The 17,514-nt window shown below is 41.3% G+C and overlaps 1 protein-coding gene across 2 annotated transcripts in view; it reads left to right on the top strand.

The window, feature by feature from the left end:
- Positions 1 to 17,514, top strand: part of GNB1 (G protein subunit beta 1) — an 85,142-nt gene that overhangs the window by 46,634 nt on the left and 20,994 nt on the right. For both annotated transcript variants that reach the window (XM_050931658.1, XM_050931657.1), the window contains exons 3-6: positions 1,836 to 1,874; positions 3,608 to 3,714; positions 8,817 to 8,880; positions 12,156 to 12,318. In XM_050931658.1, the coding sequence (XP_050787615.1) occupies positions 1,836 to 1,874; positions 3,608 to 3,714; positions 8,817 to 8,880; positions 12,156 to 12,318 (373 nt within the window). The remainder of the gene's footprint in view (positions 1 to 1,835; positions 1,875 to 3,607; positions 3,715 to 8,816; positions 8,881 to 12,155; positions 12,319 to 17,514) is intronic.

The raw sequence follows: 17,514 nt of genomic DNA on the forward strand, positions 1-17,514 counted from the left end.
TATATTGTATTGCACCATGAAAATATGCAAGTATCCTGTGATTATAGTATAGACTTCATGGCAGCACAAATATAAACAGACATGGATTTATTAGTATGACAGAGTTCACTTATTTCCCTGTAGTTTTTGTTTAATATTGTCATCAAGTGACTAAGAGCAGAACCGTGGATACGTATTTAAGATTAAATTCTGTTATGATCTAATTTAAACATGTCCTTGTGTGTGTGCGTGCACACACCTTTGAAGAAAGTTCAGATAGAGTAAAGAACCTTCTCAAATTGTTGCCAAATTGCATGGATACAGTTACAGAAATTTAAAGATGGAAAAGATGTACTCGTTTAATTTCCGTGGGGCTGACTTCAGGATTGTTCCTTAGGTTAAATTTTCTCATGCTATGTCTGTTCTAGTTTTAAGTCTCCAGCAGTGAGGCTTCCAACCCTTCCTTTGGGTGTTCCACAGTCCAATAGCTCTTGCTGACAAGCAGTTCATATTTGGCCAACATTTCTTTTTCTTAATCCCATTACTTAATTGTAATTCCCTGCACCTTCCTACACTTATCTCCATCCAGGGTATTTACACCTTTCAGCTAACTGTAGAATGTTATATCCCCTTCCCCTTTAGCTGAGCTACACGAAGCCAGTATTCTTTCTTTATAAATCAGTCCCTGGTCAGTTTTGTTTGAACTCCTACCAATTTCTCAATATTACTAGTAATGCGGTGCCCAGAACTGAATGCTGCAGTCCAGTATGATTGCAGTAGAGCCATGTAGGAAGAGAACTATGTGACTAATACTTCTGAATAGACCGCCCAAATTTGCTTGAGCAGCCTTTGCTTCTAATCTAAGTCCTTTGGCTGGTAAATGAAACTTATTCCAGTTTTGTATAACCTGCATATTTAATTAATGTGCTGTTTACTTCCTCTTCCAGATCATTAATTAAAATGGTAAACGCCACCATTTCTTACTAGTATGTGCTTGGAAGTATTTTCAATGAGAAGCCTAAGCAATCATAAATTTTCACAACATGGATAAAATAGCTGAGTCGCTTTTTGAGCTGACTCCATCCTTATAAATGACCATTGTAGAACAACTCACAAGTTATCCAGACTTGTGTGTACATAACTAGCTTAAGAAATTATTGTCATGTCTTCCTGTCTTCATTAATTTTAAACTTCTTTAAACAGAACAAAAGTTTGGCGCCAATAAAGAGACTTCCTGCATTTTTTTAGTATCTGCTTGGTTTTTTTTGTTTTTTTTAAAAGGTATGGAGCATTAAACTAAAGTATTTATTGGCCAAGTGAAGAGCAATGTACTTTCAGACTATTTTAGTTTGTTTTTTTTATTCTGAAGTATTTTCTAGCACTATGTAACACATTGTTTTAGGTTCCTTAAACAGAATTGGAAATATATATTGTGTATAACCCCTATTTAAGGCACCTGTTGAGTCCAAGTTCCCCCTGTACTTTGTATTCTGGATCTTGATCATCCATTATAAGAGGCACAGAACATCAGCAGTAAGTACTCAGGAATAACACACTACACCAGAAATCACATTCTGAAACTTGCTGCTAAGCATTCCTTCCTACCCTTGCCCACTAAATGCTAGAATTATATTCTCAATAAATAAAGGTTCCAGCAAGAATACTAGACATTGGTAACAAAATCTGGCTTCATAGGTTCCTCTTCCAATTTCACTCCTTGGGGTGATCATAATTGCAAGATTTTCCCAAATCTGGTAGTTTTGCTGCCAAGTAACTTTTGCAGAATAGTCAGCATAAATGATTCAACACATAGTAAGCTGTCTGATGCAATGTCTCTAATTTTTCCCTTGTTACAGGATGCCAGGAAAGCATGTGCAGATGCCACTCTGGCCCAGGTAAGCACTCATTTCAGACACTCACATTTTAATTGCAAAAATTTATATAAGGAAAATGTAAATACAAAAAGTTGCGTGCGTAAATTATGAACAATATCTTAATTCTTTCTATAGTCTTTTTTTCTTGGCAACATTAGCTTCCTTTCACTCTTTGCATGGTGTGATATATATATATTTTTTTTTTGATTACGCACAGATCCTACTGCTTATGCATGGCCAACTACTGCCAGTAATAGGATCAAGTAGTACTTTCCTGGGTAGGTCACTGAGTTCCTTTCCCTGATTATTTTTATACAAGTATTATACAGATAGATATATAATTTGTAGGACCCTCACATTGGAGCAACCTGGAAGGCCATTTATACAGAAGCCTTTGCCAGGAGCTATTGTTCCAGATGTGTTTTGAATCAGATTTTACCTTTCACCACCCAGTTTAATCCCTTTTGCTTCAACTGAGAGTAATAATCCTGTGTTTGATGTCAGTTTGTTGCCATGGAAGTGAGTAATGCTACAAATGCAGTACTACAACTTCAGCTCTGTAGCATCAAGCAAGAGAGAGGTAATGAGCAAGAGGCCTTCTTTGAGCATTTAAATTACTTGGGAAATTTTTATATGTGGCAAAGAGAGTTGCCCATAAATGTAAAATAGATGGCTAAGTTCAATATCTAAAATATTTCCCATGTGCAAAAGTCTGTAAAAAGCTACTGTATTTATTCTAGGGAGGGTCATTGTGTAGGAATTTGAAATCTGGCCTGATCTGTTAGTTTGAACATTAATCTGTTCTAGCAGTTTTCAAAATGAAGCAGAGTTCTTTGCTCAAATGCTTTTGCTAAATAATTTTTTTAGGTGGAGACAGGACAAGTGTGCAGACGTTATCTGTAAAATGGAGTTGTAAACGGTTTTGGATTCACTGTAATGTGTGTTCGTTTATTCAGCATATGACTGGAAATGCGCTATATGCTATTTTTCTAGCCAGTGCTTTGCTCCAGGCCAGAGAAACTATTTATATAAAATGTAATAGTATAATGACAGTGTATTGATTTCTTCCTCACTTTGCTATTCACTTACTCATTCCAGAATACACTCTTATCCTTTAAAAGTTAGATAAAATATTAATATTATAATTTGAAAATCTTCTGTTCAAAAGGCAGTTTATGCTAGATCTAAATTGGGAGTTTATCTTCAAAATGTTAGGTGCAGTTAAAGCCTCAAATTCAAACACCCCATCTTCTCTTTTAAAAACAGAAAGCTGTGTTATTCTGTAGAATGCATCTCTGTTGTGGGTGGCAGGGGGAACCCTCTGCCACAAGATTGTAGTAATCTTAAAGCTAGAGGCTTCAGAAGATAGAAACTGAACATAATCGTGCCCAGGATTCTGAGAGTTTCTAATGCATGCAGTTTCCCACTGGGCCTGGATAACATGCGTGTTCTTCCAGAGGAATATTGTGCAATTATGTTTAGCTAGGGCTTTGCCTACAATGCTCAGATAAAGAGCTTGGCCTGCGGAAGAATAGTAAACAAGAGAAGAACCAAGCAAATACTGCATAGGACTAACACATTTCTTAATCGATTTGTTTGTCTAAATCAGTGAAGATGTTCAAAATGTGTGCATTGCATCATTTTGGTTTTCTGCAATAGACTATTCTAAGTGTTTCTGCATTAATGAAGTATCTGAATATTCTGTGAGCAAGATAAACGCAGATTCTAAGGTCTATAATAACTTGTCTATTTAGATCACAGCCAACATTGATCCAGTGGGTCGAATTCAGATGCGTACTAGAAGAACATTGAGGGGGCACTTGGCTAAAATTTATGCAATGCACTGGGGGACTGATTCCAGGTGAGTGTCACTGGCACAGAAGGATAATCTTTTGGGTTTCATTAAGATCTTGTGGAAAAATTCAATTTGGTTTTTCATATAAAATAAGAAATTCAGTTCCATCATTTCAGGTCATGCCTATAATCTAGTTTGAAGTCTTTTCTGCTAGAAATGGAATTTTAAACTACCAGAGCTCTTTTTGAAGAGCAAGGATCTTGGGTGCAGGTGGGGTTGGTTACTTCATTTGAAGTTTCATAACCTTTGCTTCTATTCTGGTACTAAGAATTTAACAACACTAAATGTCACTTTTTTTCCCCCTTTTAATCTCCATATTTTTAGCATCATAATCTGAATTCAGTTACAAAATATCAACCCCTTCTTGCCTGAAAATACTGTTGTCAGTGATTTAGAGGAAGCATTTTACAATAGGCTCTTATTTTTTTTCAAGGATATTAGTCCTGTGATTTCCAGACAGTTAAAAAATGGATGCTAACAGTATCCCTGTTGATGACAAATGACAACTATAATGTGTATTTTTATAAGAATCTTAACGCACGCACCCCAGTGAATTGTCCATCTTAAAATGAGTAGATATGGTATTCCCTCATGATAGGAATAGGTGAATTAGTTTCTTTTTAATCTTGTAAGTATGTGAATTAATCTGCTCATAGCAAGTACATTTCTAATCAACAGAAATTACTGAAGGGAGCCTTGTTAATCTAATGAAGGTGATCTTGTTAATTCAGTCTTAAGTATAGAGCTTGTTTACACAAGATTGATAAGCAGTACTATTCTTAAGTAACTTAAAATCCTAGGTCTGTTTTATACAGTAGAAACTCAGAGTTACAAACACTTTAGGAATGGAGGTTGTTCATAACTCTCAACAAAACATTATGGTTGTTCTTTCAAAGGTTTACAACTGAACATTGACTTGATATAGCTTTGAAACTTTACTGTGCAGGAAAAGTTGCTTTTAATAACCATCTTAATTTAAATGAAGCAATAACAGAAACAGTTTCCTTATCTTGTCAAAATCTTTCTTTAAATGTTCCCTTTATTTTAGGAGTTTAATACTATTCTATACTGTATTTGCTTTTTATTAATTTATTTACTTATTTTGTCGCTGCTGCTGCCTGACTGTGTAGTTTCAAATGAAGTGTGTGGTTGACTGGTCAGTTTCTAACTCTGGAGTTCATAACTCTGAAGTTCTACTGTATACCTAGTGCAAGAGTAACAAAGTGCTTAGTGTAGTAATGTTGGGGAGGGGGGCGGTGTAGAGGAAAATATTTTTAAAGGAGTGGTACTTGGTTTTTATTTTGAGTTTTTGAATTGCTCACGGTTGGCAGAGCAACGAATAAACACAGTGTAACTGTTTCATTTGAAGTTTCCTGTTTTGTATAATCTCATTTTATTTCATAGGAGTACTGTATTAGTTTGTCATTTGATTTCCAATGTTGCAAATTACACTTTATATGGCAAATTTGGGTAGCCAACTTCATAAAATTTAAAAAGCAGACACTCCAGCTGGAATGCTGGAACCTCCCTGACTCATGTCACCTGTGGAGCCAGGGCTGGGAGCTACAGCCACTTGACACAGGTACGAGGCAGCGCCAGCTGAAATGGGGCTAGTATGGGTGATGACCCGGTGCCTCCCCCCACCTGCAGTAACTAAGCATTTTTAGCAATAGGATTATTGTATCCAGCCAGAGCAAACACCAAATTATGATCTTGATTGTGACATCAGAACTAGACCTATATGTTTTGTCCTATTTTTATCTAACATTCTTTCAAAAAGTGAAGGCGGTCAGGTAGCTATTTTTATAACTTTTATAAAAACACAATTGTGGGGTTTTTTGGTTTGGTTTTTTTTTAATTAATTTTCCTTTCAAATATATTATACAACAACCTAAGAGATTTGTGAACAAGACTTTACATACATCTTCTGGTTGAAGCGATCTCACACTAACATAATATCAGCACTCCTTAAGAGGTATATAGCCTTAAAGCTACCTATCTACAGTAGTCTCATCTTTATAGTGTATATCCATGATGATGGTTTTACAGAACTATATTGTTGAAGGCAGTTTAGCACTTACCTCACTGTCAGTTTAAGGGCATTTTAGTTCCACATTTTATGAACACTAAATTCACTCAGATTTCTAAAAAGAGTAGTTGACTTCAAACAATCTCCATCCCACTGCATTTACTCCCTTTCCAATCAGTCTGTTTAGACAATTTTCAGGAAATAACTCTGACTGTTAGCATATTTATAAAGTCATGTAGGAAACAGACACCACTACTCATGATACTTAAATTTTAAGTTCCAAGTGAAGCTGTTTTCACTAGAGACAGTTGACACATGATGTATCCCCTCCCCAAGTTCTGAAACAGCTTTATCCTTTTCTCAGGAAGCACCGATATCCCTAACAATAAAGAAGAGATTCAAAAGATTACTATGCAATAGGAATATTTTACTCATTATGCTATCATTAGAAGGAACATAATTAAGTTGAAAATCGTATTTTTGTCTGAAAATTGTCATTTGTATTTCCATAAATAAATGTAAGGAACACCTGAGATTACTAAAATAGTTTTCCCTGACCTTTCCATCTCCTTTTCCTGTTAGTTTTAGATTGAAGATTTATAACAAATTTCAGGGCATGCTACTTGAAATGGAATCTATTGGAAACAAAGCTTTTGAAATTAGTGTCCTTTAAATGAAATTTTAATTAAGTGCTAGAAGTGTTCAGTACTGTACACTGTTCCTGCCCTGAGGAAGTAGAAGGCTCAAAAGTATAAGACATGGCGTTTTAATATGTAGATAAATCAGGTAAGACTTTTATCTGCTGAAGGTAAGTGTAGTATTTATCAGCAAACTCAATCTCGGGGAGCCGACTAGGGGTTGTTTTCATTAAATTGGATTAAAGGTTCAGAACTCAGACTCAAGTGATGCAACAATGTTTACCTGTGCACAGCAGAGTAGCCTAAGGCAGTCGCAGCTCCTTCTCATGGACTCATCAACTTTAAGGTGAGACAGACATGTCATGATCATCTAGTCTGATCTCCTGCACGTTGCAGGCCACAGAACGTTGCCCACCCACTCCTGTAGTAGACCTATAACCACTGGCCAAATTACTGAATTCCTCAAATCATGACTTAAAAGATTTCAAGTTACAGTGAATCTGCCATTTACACTAGTTTAAAACTGCAAGTGACTCATGCCTTATGCTGCGGAGTAAGGCGAAAAACTCCCAGGTTCTGTGCCTATCTGACCCGAAATATGGCAAGCAGACCCTGAGCAGGTACTGTAGAAACACTTAGAAGCCTCAGTTAAGGATAAGGCACTGCGTGTACACAGTATGAAAGAAGACCCTAACCTAAAGTTTGTAATTGTACTGTTAAAGTAGCTCTTGTATTGACACCATAATCTGAAAAATAGAGCAATCAGATTTGTGAATAGAAGATATAATATCAAGCTAGGAGCAGTGTGTTTGGCCAGGTGGTTTGTCATAGCCAGGCACTGGATTTTAAATGAATGTATCTTTAAAAGGAGAGACTTGGCTTGAGTTGTGGACCCTTCTCACGACTGTGTGTTTAAAATAAATAATATGACACTTTATCCTAAGAAGCCCCTGTGACATAGCAGCTTTGAAAGTTAGAAAACCACCAGTGTTCTGTTAGATTAGTGATAGGTATTATCACACAGTACTTGTATGTTCAGACTTGGACTTTTCACTTGAATTAGGTTTGCACATACAGATATTTAAGATGGAAACTGAAATGATGTGGTGCTTTGGCACAATACTTTGAACCTTCTAAGATGAATAGCCAAACTCTTAGCCCGAATAATAAGTCGGAAAGAAAATGTGTAGGGTCAGGACTCAGAGCATAAAGTATTACATATCTGAACTCCATTTTATATATTCTCCCCTAATACGGAAAAGGGCATGCTCGGCTGTTTTTGTCTGATTGTTCCTGTAATCTGATTTTGTTCTTGGAGTTAGAACACCTATTCTTTAAAAAAAAAATAAATAAATAAAATAAAAGCCTGGAAACAAAAGCTCATATTTTAAGCTCTACCAAGAATACAACTGTGACAAAATGGTGTATTTCAGTCAGTCTCCATTGAGAAGGGAGAGAGTTGTTTTTTCCCCCCAAAGGAAACAAAAGAAAACCGCCCCTTCCTTCCCTGCACTCTACCCTTCAACTCAGAGTACTTCTCTGTAAACTAAGTTCTCTGTCAGCCAGAGTTTTAACTCTACTCAGACACTGGATTTTATGTATTTATTGGCTTTCATCCTGAACGAACCTTTTTTACCATGTGTTAAGAATAAATAGAAATTGGGAAGATGGCCTTCTGTAAATGCTCCAAATAATTAGCTGGGTCTGCCTATTTTTAGTGTGCCTATCACTCTGATTTCCAAGGTTTCAAAGGATTATTTTTGCTGCTTCTTCTTCACCTGATTTGTGCATCTGTAGATCCACCGTTGGGGAGGGTGGGAAGAAGAATTCTCAGGTCCTTTTCCCAGACTCCTTTAATAAGGAAGGTCTGCAGAAGACAATGCCAAGTCTGTGGAAACAAAATGAACATCTGAGAATAACTGGGAAGCAAGCTAAAACAGGCTTTTACTAATAACTCTGTATGCGTTTTCTCAACCTCCACCCTCTGACTCTTTTGACAATCAGAGAAGAGTGAACTTCTTGCTGTCTTTGGGAGTGGGGTGGGGAATTATTTAAAAAAATACTATGCCTATCTTACAAATGTGGGGAAAGGAAGGATAGAGCGGTAGGTGACTTTCCCAAAAGTCAGTGGTAGTCAGGCATGGAACCCAGATCTCCTGACTCCCTATCTTGTGATTTAACCATATAACATTGCAACAACTATTGAGTTGCTTTGTTGTTAACTGCTGTAATATTTAACACTTAACATGAAGTACGTCTGCTCTTGTTTCTATGAGGCACGTTATTTAAGAGAATATTGATGTTGCATTGTACTTGATATAGTAGCTTTTAAAGCATTCATGTAAACATCTTAGTAGTTTTGATAACATTCCATTTGAAACTAATTGGCTTTTTCTTATTTGCCTGCAATGATTGTTTGTTTGTTCTTCTTTTCTCTCCAGGCTTCTAGTTAGTGCCTCCCAGGATGGCAAACTTATCATCTGGGATAGCTACACCACAAACAAGGTGAGAGTAATTGACCTACTGCTGCTTAATTAAAATTTTGACTGAAAATACAAGGAAAAAGAATATTGTTTACCTGCCTTGGCTCTTAAAGGGATACAGCCAAAACCTAGTTTAGGCCCAACAGCTGACCTCTAAAATTATGATTTTAAACAATGTGGTTAGAGACCTAACTACTGTCTGTCTGTATTTTCACACACTCTCTCTCTCACACATATATTAAATATATTCACCCAGCCTCTGAAAAACTAAAAAGATTTCCAGGGTCACCCAGAGGATTCAGGGGGTCTGGGGCAAAGCAATTTCAGGGGCCCTTTCCATAAACAAAAGTTGCAGTACGATAGAATACCGTATTCTCGTGGGGGCCCCTGCCGGGGCCTGGGGCAAATTGCCCCACTTGCCTCCCACCCCCACTCTGGGCAGCCCTGACTATTTCATTGTTCAATGAGTGTACTTTTGCTTCGCTGCTGTGGGAAAAGCTGCCATCAGAGGGAGTAGAAGTTAATTAGCAAACGTTTTCCAGAAATGTGCTATATGAGACAAAGCACAGCCATACTAGTCTGGGCTCTGTAATAAAGCAGAGAATTACAAGAATGCAAGTAAGAGACGGTCTCTTTCTGGCTGTAGTAACATGACATGAATAAGGGTTACCATGGCTGTGGTCGGTGTCCAGGGGCTACTGTTATCAGCACTTTAATAAATTCCATGAAGGGTGAAAAAACAGTGCTTGTAAATATTACAAAACTGGTTGTGGAGAACTTAAAATAAAAATTTTCAGCAGGTAAATGGCAGTTAAATAAGCAGAGCGCTTTTTTTTAATTGAAAAAGACAATGCCGAAATAGGAAATAAAATATTTCTACAGTGATTTCCATATTAGGATTTCAGAACTCTTGAAAACATTAATTAACACTCAACATCCCTTGAAAGCAGGAATTTGCAACCCTATTTTAGAATTAGGAAAACTGAATCACAGAGATGTTGCTACTTGATTAAGGTCACGCAGGAAGTCTGTGGTAGAGTCAGAAATAGAATTCTTTGTCAAGTGCTCTAGGTACAAGTACATCATTCCACAGAAACAAGATCCACTCAGTGAAAGAGAGACTTTCCAATCCAGGAGATATGGGCATCTTCTTATTACTGGAAAGTTTTTGATTAATAGTTGAGTAGATTACACCTGAAAACAGTGTGTCTAGAGCTGAAAACAGATTGTCTAAAAATATTCTATTGCCACATTGTGGCTAAGCAGTGCTCATTGCAATTATGCTGCGCATGATGTTAGTAATAACAAAGAATGCAATTGTAAATGTGTTCTATCCTACCGATGAGATTTGAACAACCATCTTGAGGCATTTTATTAGCTTTGTGGTAGAAGATGCATGTTTTGCAATTAGTTGGCTGTATTTTTAGCATGGAGCATTGCTCCGCTATTTGGACTTATTTCACACCCATTACCGCCGGATTTGTAATGGCGGTAAATGGAGATTGTATGCGTACAGGGACAAACGCCTTTCTAATTCGTAGTCAAGAAATATGAGGAAATCATGGATATTTCACAGAGCCCCACAATACATATAACAACATGATCCATCCCTCAAGGAGTTTACAAACTTCACTTCAAATGCAGTGCAACAAGAGGAATAACAAGACAGTAGGTTGAGATTAGAGAAGGAAGGACAGGGTTAGTATTAATAAGACTGTGTGGTTACGAAGGCCATGTCTACATCTAAAATTTTGCAGCGCTGGTTGTTACAGCTGTATTAGTACAGCTGTATAGGGCCAGCGCTGCAGAGTGGCCACACTTACAGCAACCAGCGCTGCAAGTGGTGTTAGATGTGGCCACACTGCAGCGCTGTTGGGCGGCTTCAAGGGGTTTTGGGGAAGGCGAGAGCAAACCGGGGAAGGAGACCAGCTTCGCCGCGGTTTGCTCTCGCGTTCCCCGAACCCCCCTGCAAACCGCAGGGAAGGAGACCTGCTTGTTCGGGGGTTCGGCGAACGCGAGAGCAAACCGGGGAAGGAGACCAGCTTCGCCGCGGTTTGCTCTCGCGTTCCGCGAACCCCCCTGCAAACCGCAGGGAAGGAGACCTGCTTGCTCTGGGGTTCGGCGAACGCGAGAGCAAACCGGGGAAGGAGACCAGCTTCGCCGCGGTTTGCTCTCGCGTTCCGCGAACAAGCAGGTCTCCTTCCCTGCGGTTTGCACGGTGGTTCGCGGAACGCGAGAGCAAACCGCGGCGAAGCTGGTTTCCTTCCCCGGCTTGCTCTCGCGTTCCCCGAACCCCCGAACAAGCAGGTCTCCTTCCCTGCGGTTTGCAGGGTGGTTCGCGGAACGCGAGAGCAAACCGCGGCGAAGCTGGTCTCCTTCCCCGGTTTGCTCTCGCCTTCCCGGAACCACCCAGCAAACCTCAGGGAAGGAGACCTGCTTGCTCGGGGTTCGGGGAACGCGAGAGCAAGCCGGGGAAGGAAACCAGCTTGATTACCAGAGGCTTCCTCAGGTATGCTGGGATACCTGCTTATTCCACGGAGGTCAAGAAAAGCGCTGGTAAGTGACTATACTTGATTACCAGCGCTGGATCCTCTACACCCGAGACAAAACGGGAGTACGGCCAGCGCTGCAAACAGGGAGTTGCAGCGCTGGTGGTGCCCTGCAGATGTGTACACCTCCTAAGTTGCAGCGCTGTAACTCCCTCACCAGCGCTGCAACTTTCTGATGTAGACAAGCCCTCAGTGAAGGCTAGTATACGGCATGGGGGAGCAAAAGGGGAGTTTGTTTAAATAGTGAAAGGCCTTGGTTTGCTAATTTACTTGGTAAGTGTTGAAGTGGGTTTTAAGGCAGGATTAAAGGAGGGGCAAAGTAAGTCTTTTCTTTTTGCTGTTCATTGTTCCTTCCTCGTATATAATCCTGGAATTAACAATTTTTTACCTACCATAAATTGAGCACCAGTATGTTTTCTCAAGCTAAAACATAGCGTTCAGTCTATAATCAAAACCATTGACTAGCTTTTGTGGCTTTTAGCAGAGCTACCGATTAAACTGGCTTCTCTGCTAGAGTGCAGCTCTGAAGTTTTTAATTAAGGCACTATTTGATTTGACAAGTTAAATGCGCAAATTATTCCTGAAATAAGGTTGGCCCTTGTACTCCAAGGGCTTTTCATCTTTTTCATTATTCTTCCTCCTGCTACCTTTAAAGAAAGAGTAGTGTCGTTACAGAGAAGATGTAAATAAGAACCTCCCGATGATCAATTGACTTAAACATAAATTATGTATTCTGTCTGTGCTCCAGGTCCATGCCATTCCCCTGCGTTCATCTTGGGTGATGACCTGTGCATATGCCCCCTCTGGAAACTATGTGGCCTGCGGTGGTCTTGATAACATCTGTTCCATTTACAACCTGAAAACTCGTGAAGGGAATGTACGTGTCAGCCGTGAGCTGGCTGGTCATACAGGTGAGCATCAGTTCTGAAGGGTAAACGAGTTGTGAGCTGAACGCATGATGAATCATGAACATTAGATATGGAAAAGATCAATTAGGTCATCTACTCAATCCTGCAATGCCAGAGGACTGGTTTCCTACAGTATACAGTCCAGTCTTATTTTAAATGTCCCAAGCAATGAGGCTTCAATCATTTCGTTTGAAAGACTATTCCATAGACTGGTCTCTATCAAGAAATTTTTCTTTAATATTAAACCTGAAAGTTAAGTATTGTTGTGTGATCCTGTTGCTTTTGTGCATACATTTTTGCACCTGGTAAAATACATTTTTCCCCCTTGTGTGTTCACTTTTCCAATAGGTGACTTTCCCTCTTCCCATTCCCCAAGCCAAAAATCAGTCATCACCTTGCCAATTTATACATCTTTAGTTTTTAATCTTTCTTCAAAAATTGTTCTTTCGTTGCTCACAAGCACTATATTTGTTACAACTTTTGTAACACTTTAAACATCTAAATAATAAATATAACAGCTTCACCAATCTCTAACAGCTTCATAAATCTTTATTGCTCACTTCCCCAAATAGAGACAATGGTCCCTTACAGAAAACATGTTGCCAAGTGCAGCATTACACACATTTAAAATAATCAAACTCTTGTTATATGTAATAAACATTGTGGCAGAATATTGGACAAAATTTTTTTCCTTAAATACATGCATCTCAACTTCTTACACTTTGTCCGCAGTCTTAAATTAGTCTTTATTTACCTCATTGTTGGTGCTGGTTTATTTGAGAGGGCTCTTATTGTAAAACCATATCCTAGGAAGCTTAATGTAGTTTGGCCAAATATTTTGTCTTTGGAGGTCATGAAGGGGAAGATTTAGTGATTACAAAAGGGAATTATTTCATTTTTGCAACTCCTTTTTTTTTCTTTATGGAAAGTAAAACTGTTACAGTATAGCATATCTGCTTAAAGGTATTTTTTTCCTCTATCTTGTATCCAAGCTTTTTCCTGATAGTGAAGGGACACTACATTTACAAACTCAAATTGGAGAGAAAAACCTAATTGGTCATGCATTTGTTTTATTGTGGAGTGCTATCAGATATCTCAGACTGGCTGCTGGTGCCAGTTTTTATTTCTGTGAACTAGACAATTTCATCTTGCTGGGTTTTCATTAGGTCCCAAAGATTTGAGGTCTGATTTTCAGAGATGCTGCCCTTTCAGCTTGTTGCTTTCACCTGGAGCTGTGGAGGCTGAGCACCTCCTGAAAATCAAGCTCATTGTGTCCAGTCTTGGTCTCTAAATTATCTTCATCGTTCTGGAAGGCAGAAGAATTGGTTCTTTGACTTTCAGTTTAAACCATGGTCTGTTTTTCAAGGTCTTCCTTTTTTTTTGTAGGTACGTACCCGCGTTCACCCTGCTGTCCCCACATGTTCAGTCACTGATACTGGATAATTCCTTTGGAGTCCCCAGAATTAATTACTTGGCTGCTCAGGGTACTGACATCTAAGAACCTCTGATGTGAACTTCAGATTTAAATCCCAGAGTGTCTTGTATCTTACTACTCTTGGAAGTCTGTAGAGATGTTTGGCCACAGAAATATCTGAAAGCCTTAAAAAACCCTTTTCATCACTAAAAACTAGGACTGTTGTGCCCAGTGTTCCAGGATCCACAGTGGCTCCTTTTCAGTGGCTCAGCCTCCAGAAGGAGGGCACAGAGCTACTTTAACTGGATGCTGGGAAATTGCCCCTAGCGTTAAATTGGTGTAGGTTGTCCTATACTGCTCCCCGGTGCTGGAGGTAGAAGGGGACAGAAGGGAGGGAAAGTGGTCAGAGTACTGTGCACTACAGCTGTTCTGGGGCTTCTCTAACCTACATCAGGGCCATGCCAGAATCCTGGAGACTACAGGGCTCCATTTGGCCCTCCTGGGGTTCGCTCTTTTCAGAGGTGCAGCACAGAATCTGGCCCAACCTTTTTCATTAAAGTAACTAATGACTCTGATAACTAGAGATAAAGAGAAGTTAAACTGGATAATGAGCTATGATTGTGAGAACAAAGGTACCCATGTAAGGGCTCCATTTTCTTTGAAGTAAGATAATCTACTAAGGCAGCTAAAAGCAAAGGGGATGAGCTCAGGATTTTTCTCTTCCCCCCCCCTAAAGTCCAAGAGCATTGCAGCAGTAACATCCCATATCACAGCAGAAGTTGAAAGGGTAATTCATTAGAGTGACTTCTACCTTCTGAAGGAATGTGTGGTTGAGGAAAAAGGAAAAGAAGCTGAAAGTTTTTAATGGGAAGAAGTAGCCACTCAGAAACAGGATGTAAACTGGCTTGATATCCTGCATGGTCGAGGCCTGGGCTGGAACATTGGTTTAAAGAGTGCCTGTACTGATTCTGGAGAGCCCAACTGCCCATAACAGGACTCCATTTATCTTAGATATTATATAGTGCCAGTCACTTTAGTAGCTATGTGCTTATAATCCTAGTATGTGACATACTCAGTGCTATATCAGCAGGCCTTTGTTCACTTACAGATTCAGTAATAATACACCCAGGAACCTGAGGGAGGGAATCAGCTTGTAATAAGTCGTATCTGTCAAGGTTGCAACCCTGAAACTGTGTGTCATCTTTATGCTTCCTTTGTTTCTGTAAAGAACAAAATTCCAAGATGCAGCAAAACAGAGGCCTGTTACTCCAGAGGCTGCTAGCATGGCTCCGGAAAAACCTTTAACAGCTCTAAAAGGAAACATCAGGCAGGCTGTGTGCCTTGCTGTTTTTCTGCCTGATCAAGCCTCTACCTATACATTGTAAAGGGACCCCTCTGAAAACTGTTCATTGAAGGAAACCGAGGTTATTTATACACGAATCATTATAATAGGCAAACCTTCCCAAGCTTTTCTTTAATGAAAAGAATAACTAAAATGCATTAAACCATATTGTAGATGGCACTTAACGTCTTTGTATCTCTCGTGTTTCTTTAAAAGCATAGATTAGTTACTTGGCTCACTGGAGTTGTGTACTCTGTCTGAAATAGAGAGATGTTGACTAACCAAGAAAATAGATACTTAGTAGTTGTGATAACCAAGCAAACCATGATCCATAAAAAGTACTTTTCTTTAATATCTATTATAAAAGAAAATGGAACTAGCTGTCGCATACATTTTTGTTGGGTATCCATGATGCAGCCTATGTGCATGTCAAAATCCTAAAAAAAAAGATTGGAGCAATAAAAAGCCATGAATATCTTTTCATTCTTCTTCAAGTGCTTGCTCATATCGATTCCAATTAGGTGTGCGCGCACCGCATGCACGTTTGCTGGAAGATTTTTACCCTAGCAACACTTGGTGGGTCGGCTGGGTCGCCCCTGGAGTGGCGCTGCTATGGCAGTCAATACATACCACTGCCAACCCAATGGCCCTTCAGTTCCTTCTTACCGCCCGTGTCGGTCGTTGGAACAGTGGAGCGCGGCTCAGCTGATCTCCACTTCCCTAGCTACTCATAGTTCCTTATTAATAGTTGTGTATATAGTTATAATCTCTATAGTTGTAGTTAGTTTTAGTCGTTTCTATAATGTATATAGTTGTGAGGAGATCGGGGATTAGCCCCTTCCCCCCAGCTGGTACCAGGGCTCATGCCCGGGTCACCAGGCTTCAAACCGTGCTCGGCCTGCCATAAGCCGATGCCAACGGGAGATCCCCACATCTCCTGCCTTAAGTGCCTTGGGGAATCCCATCTCTCAGATAAGTGCCGGATCTGTAAGGCCTTTAAGCTGAGGAAGAAGAGAGAGCAGGACTTCCGCCTCAAACAGCTCCTGATGGAGGCAGCTCTTAGTCCAACACCCTCGGCACTGAGCGCTGAACAATCTGTATCAGGGAGAAGCGCACTTTCGGCTCCGGATCGCCCCGGTACCGCTAAGGCCCCTCGGCACCCACTGTCACCGGCACCAATGTCGGCTCCGCACCGTTCCCTGTCACCGCGAGTCAAGAAGCATCATAAGACTCCCGCTGCTTCGGTGCCGCCTGCACCACAGTTGGAGCACCCACCTAAGTCGGACCGCCCGGCACCGACACCTGCCGCGGCACCGCCAGCTTCGGCACCGGCGATTCCGGTCCCACAAGGACCGTCGAGTCCGGTGCCTGAAAGCTCCCTGGCGCATGCTGTGGTCAAACTCACTATCCTGTCCACGCCTGAGACCTTTTCCACGGCGAGGGATTTGATTGCACTGACAGAGTCTGCACTGCCTCAATCCCTGGCACCGCCAGTGCGGGTCGTTCAGTCTATTGGCAAGCTTGCCCTGCTGAGGCCACCCTCCGTCGGCACCGCTGAAAGGCACCGATCAAGATCCCAGTCCCGTCTCCAATCCCGGTCCTGACGCCATTCACGGTCCCAGCACTGCTCTCCATCACGGTACCAGTCGCACTTGCGGCACCGCTCAACGTCCCGTTCGCCGGCCCAGCACTCCCGGTACCGATCCAGCTCCCAGCACCGTTCCCCGCACCGCGCCTCTCGCAGCTGCTCCAGGCGATGAGCCTCGAGATCCCGGTTGACCTCCTGGCACCGTTACGGTCGCAGGTCTCATTCATGGTACCGTTATGGCGCCCGGTACCGCTCCCCGGTGCCGCACCGAGATCAATCGACTAGAGACGTGGCCCTTTCTCAGGGTTTCTCAGCTCCTCCTTGGCCGTCTAGACACACCTCAGTGTCCTCTCACGCGGACAGTGCTTCCTATGCACAGGACCGTGACTCAGATGTGCCCAGCCGAGTCTTCCAGGAGACCCAAGGTCAAGAACAAGGGTCTCATCAGTGGTCGTTCTGGACACCTTGGGCGTATCACCAAGCCCAAGGTGTGCACCCAGAAGCACCACGCTCCGTGCCATCTGAACACCAGATGCCAGAGGCGACTGTAAGCCGCCTCCCTCCTGCGGGTACGGATGAAGCGTCCATCCCGCCGACAGACTCTCAGATCCCACCTGAACCTGACACTGCCCAAGAACAAGATCCCACACAGGACCCTCTTATACCTGGCCTCTCCTCTTCCTCCTCTCCAGATGAGGCGGTGGTGGGGACATCCTCCTCCGGCCCTCCCTCAGTTGACCTGAGGGCCCGTCACGATTTTCTGAGGCGAGTGGCCCAGAATATGAATCTTCAGGTGGAGGAGATCCCGGAGATAGAAGACTCTGTGGTGGATATTTTATCAGCTGACACCCCCAC

This window comes from Gopherus flavomarginatus, chromosome 21 (genome assembly GCF_025201925.1).
Source record: "Gopherus flavomarginatus isolate rGopFla2 chromosome 21, rGopFla2.mat.asm, whole genome shotgun sequence".
In the NCBI taxonomy this organism is placed as follows: domain Eukaryota; kingdom Metazoa; phylum Chordata; order Testudines; family Testudinidae; genus Gopherus; species Gopherus flavomarginatus.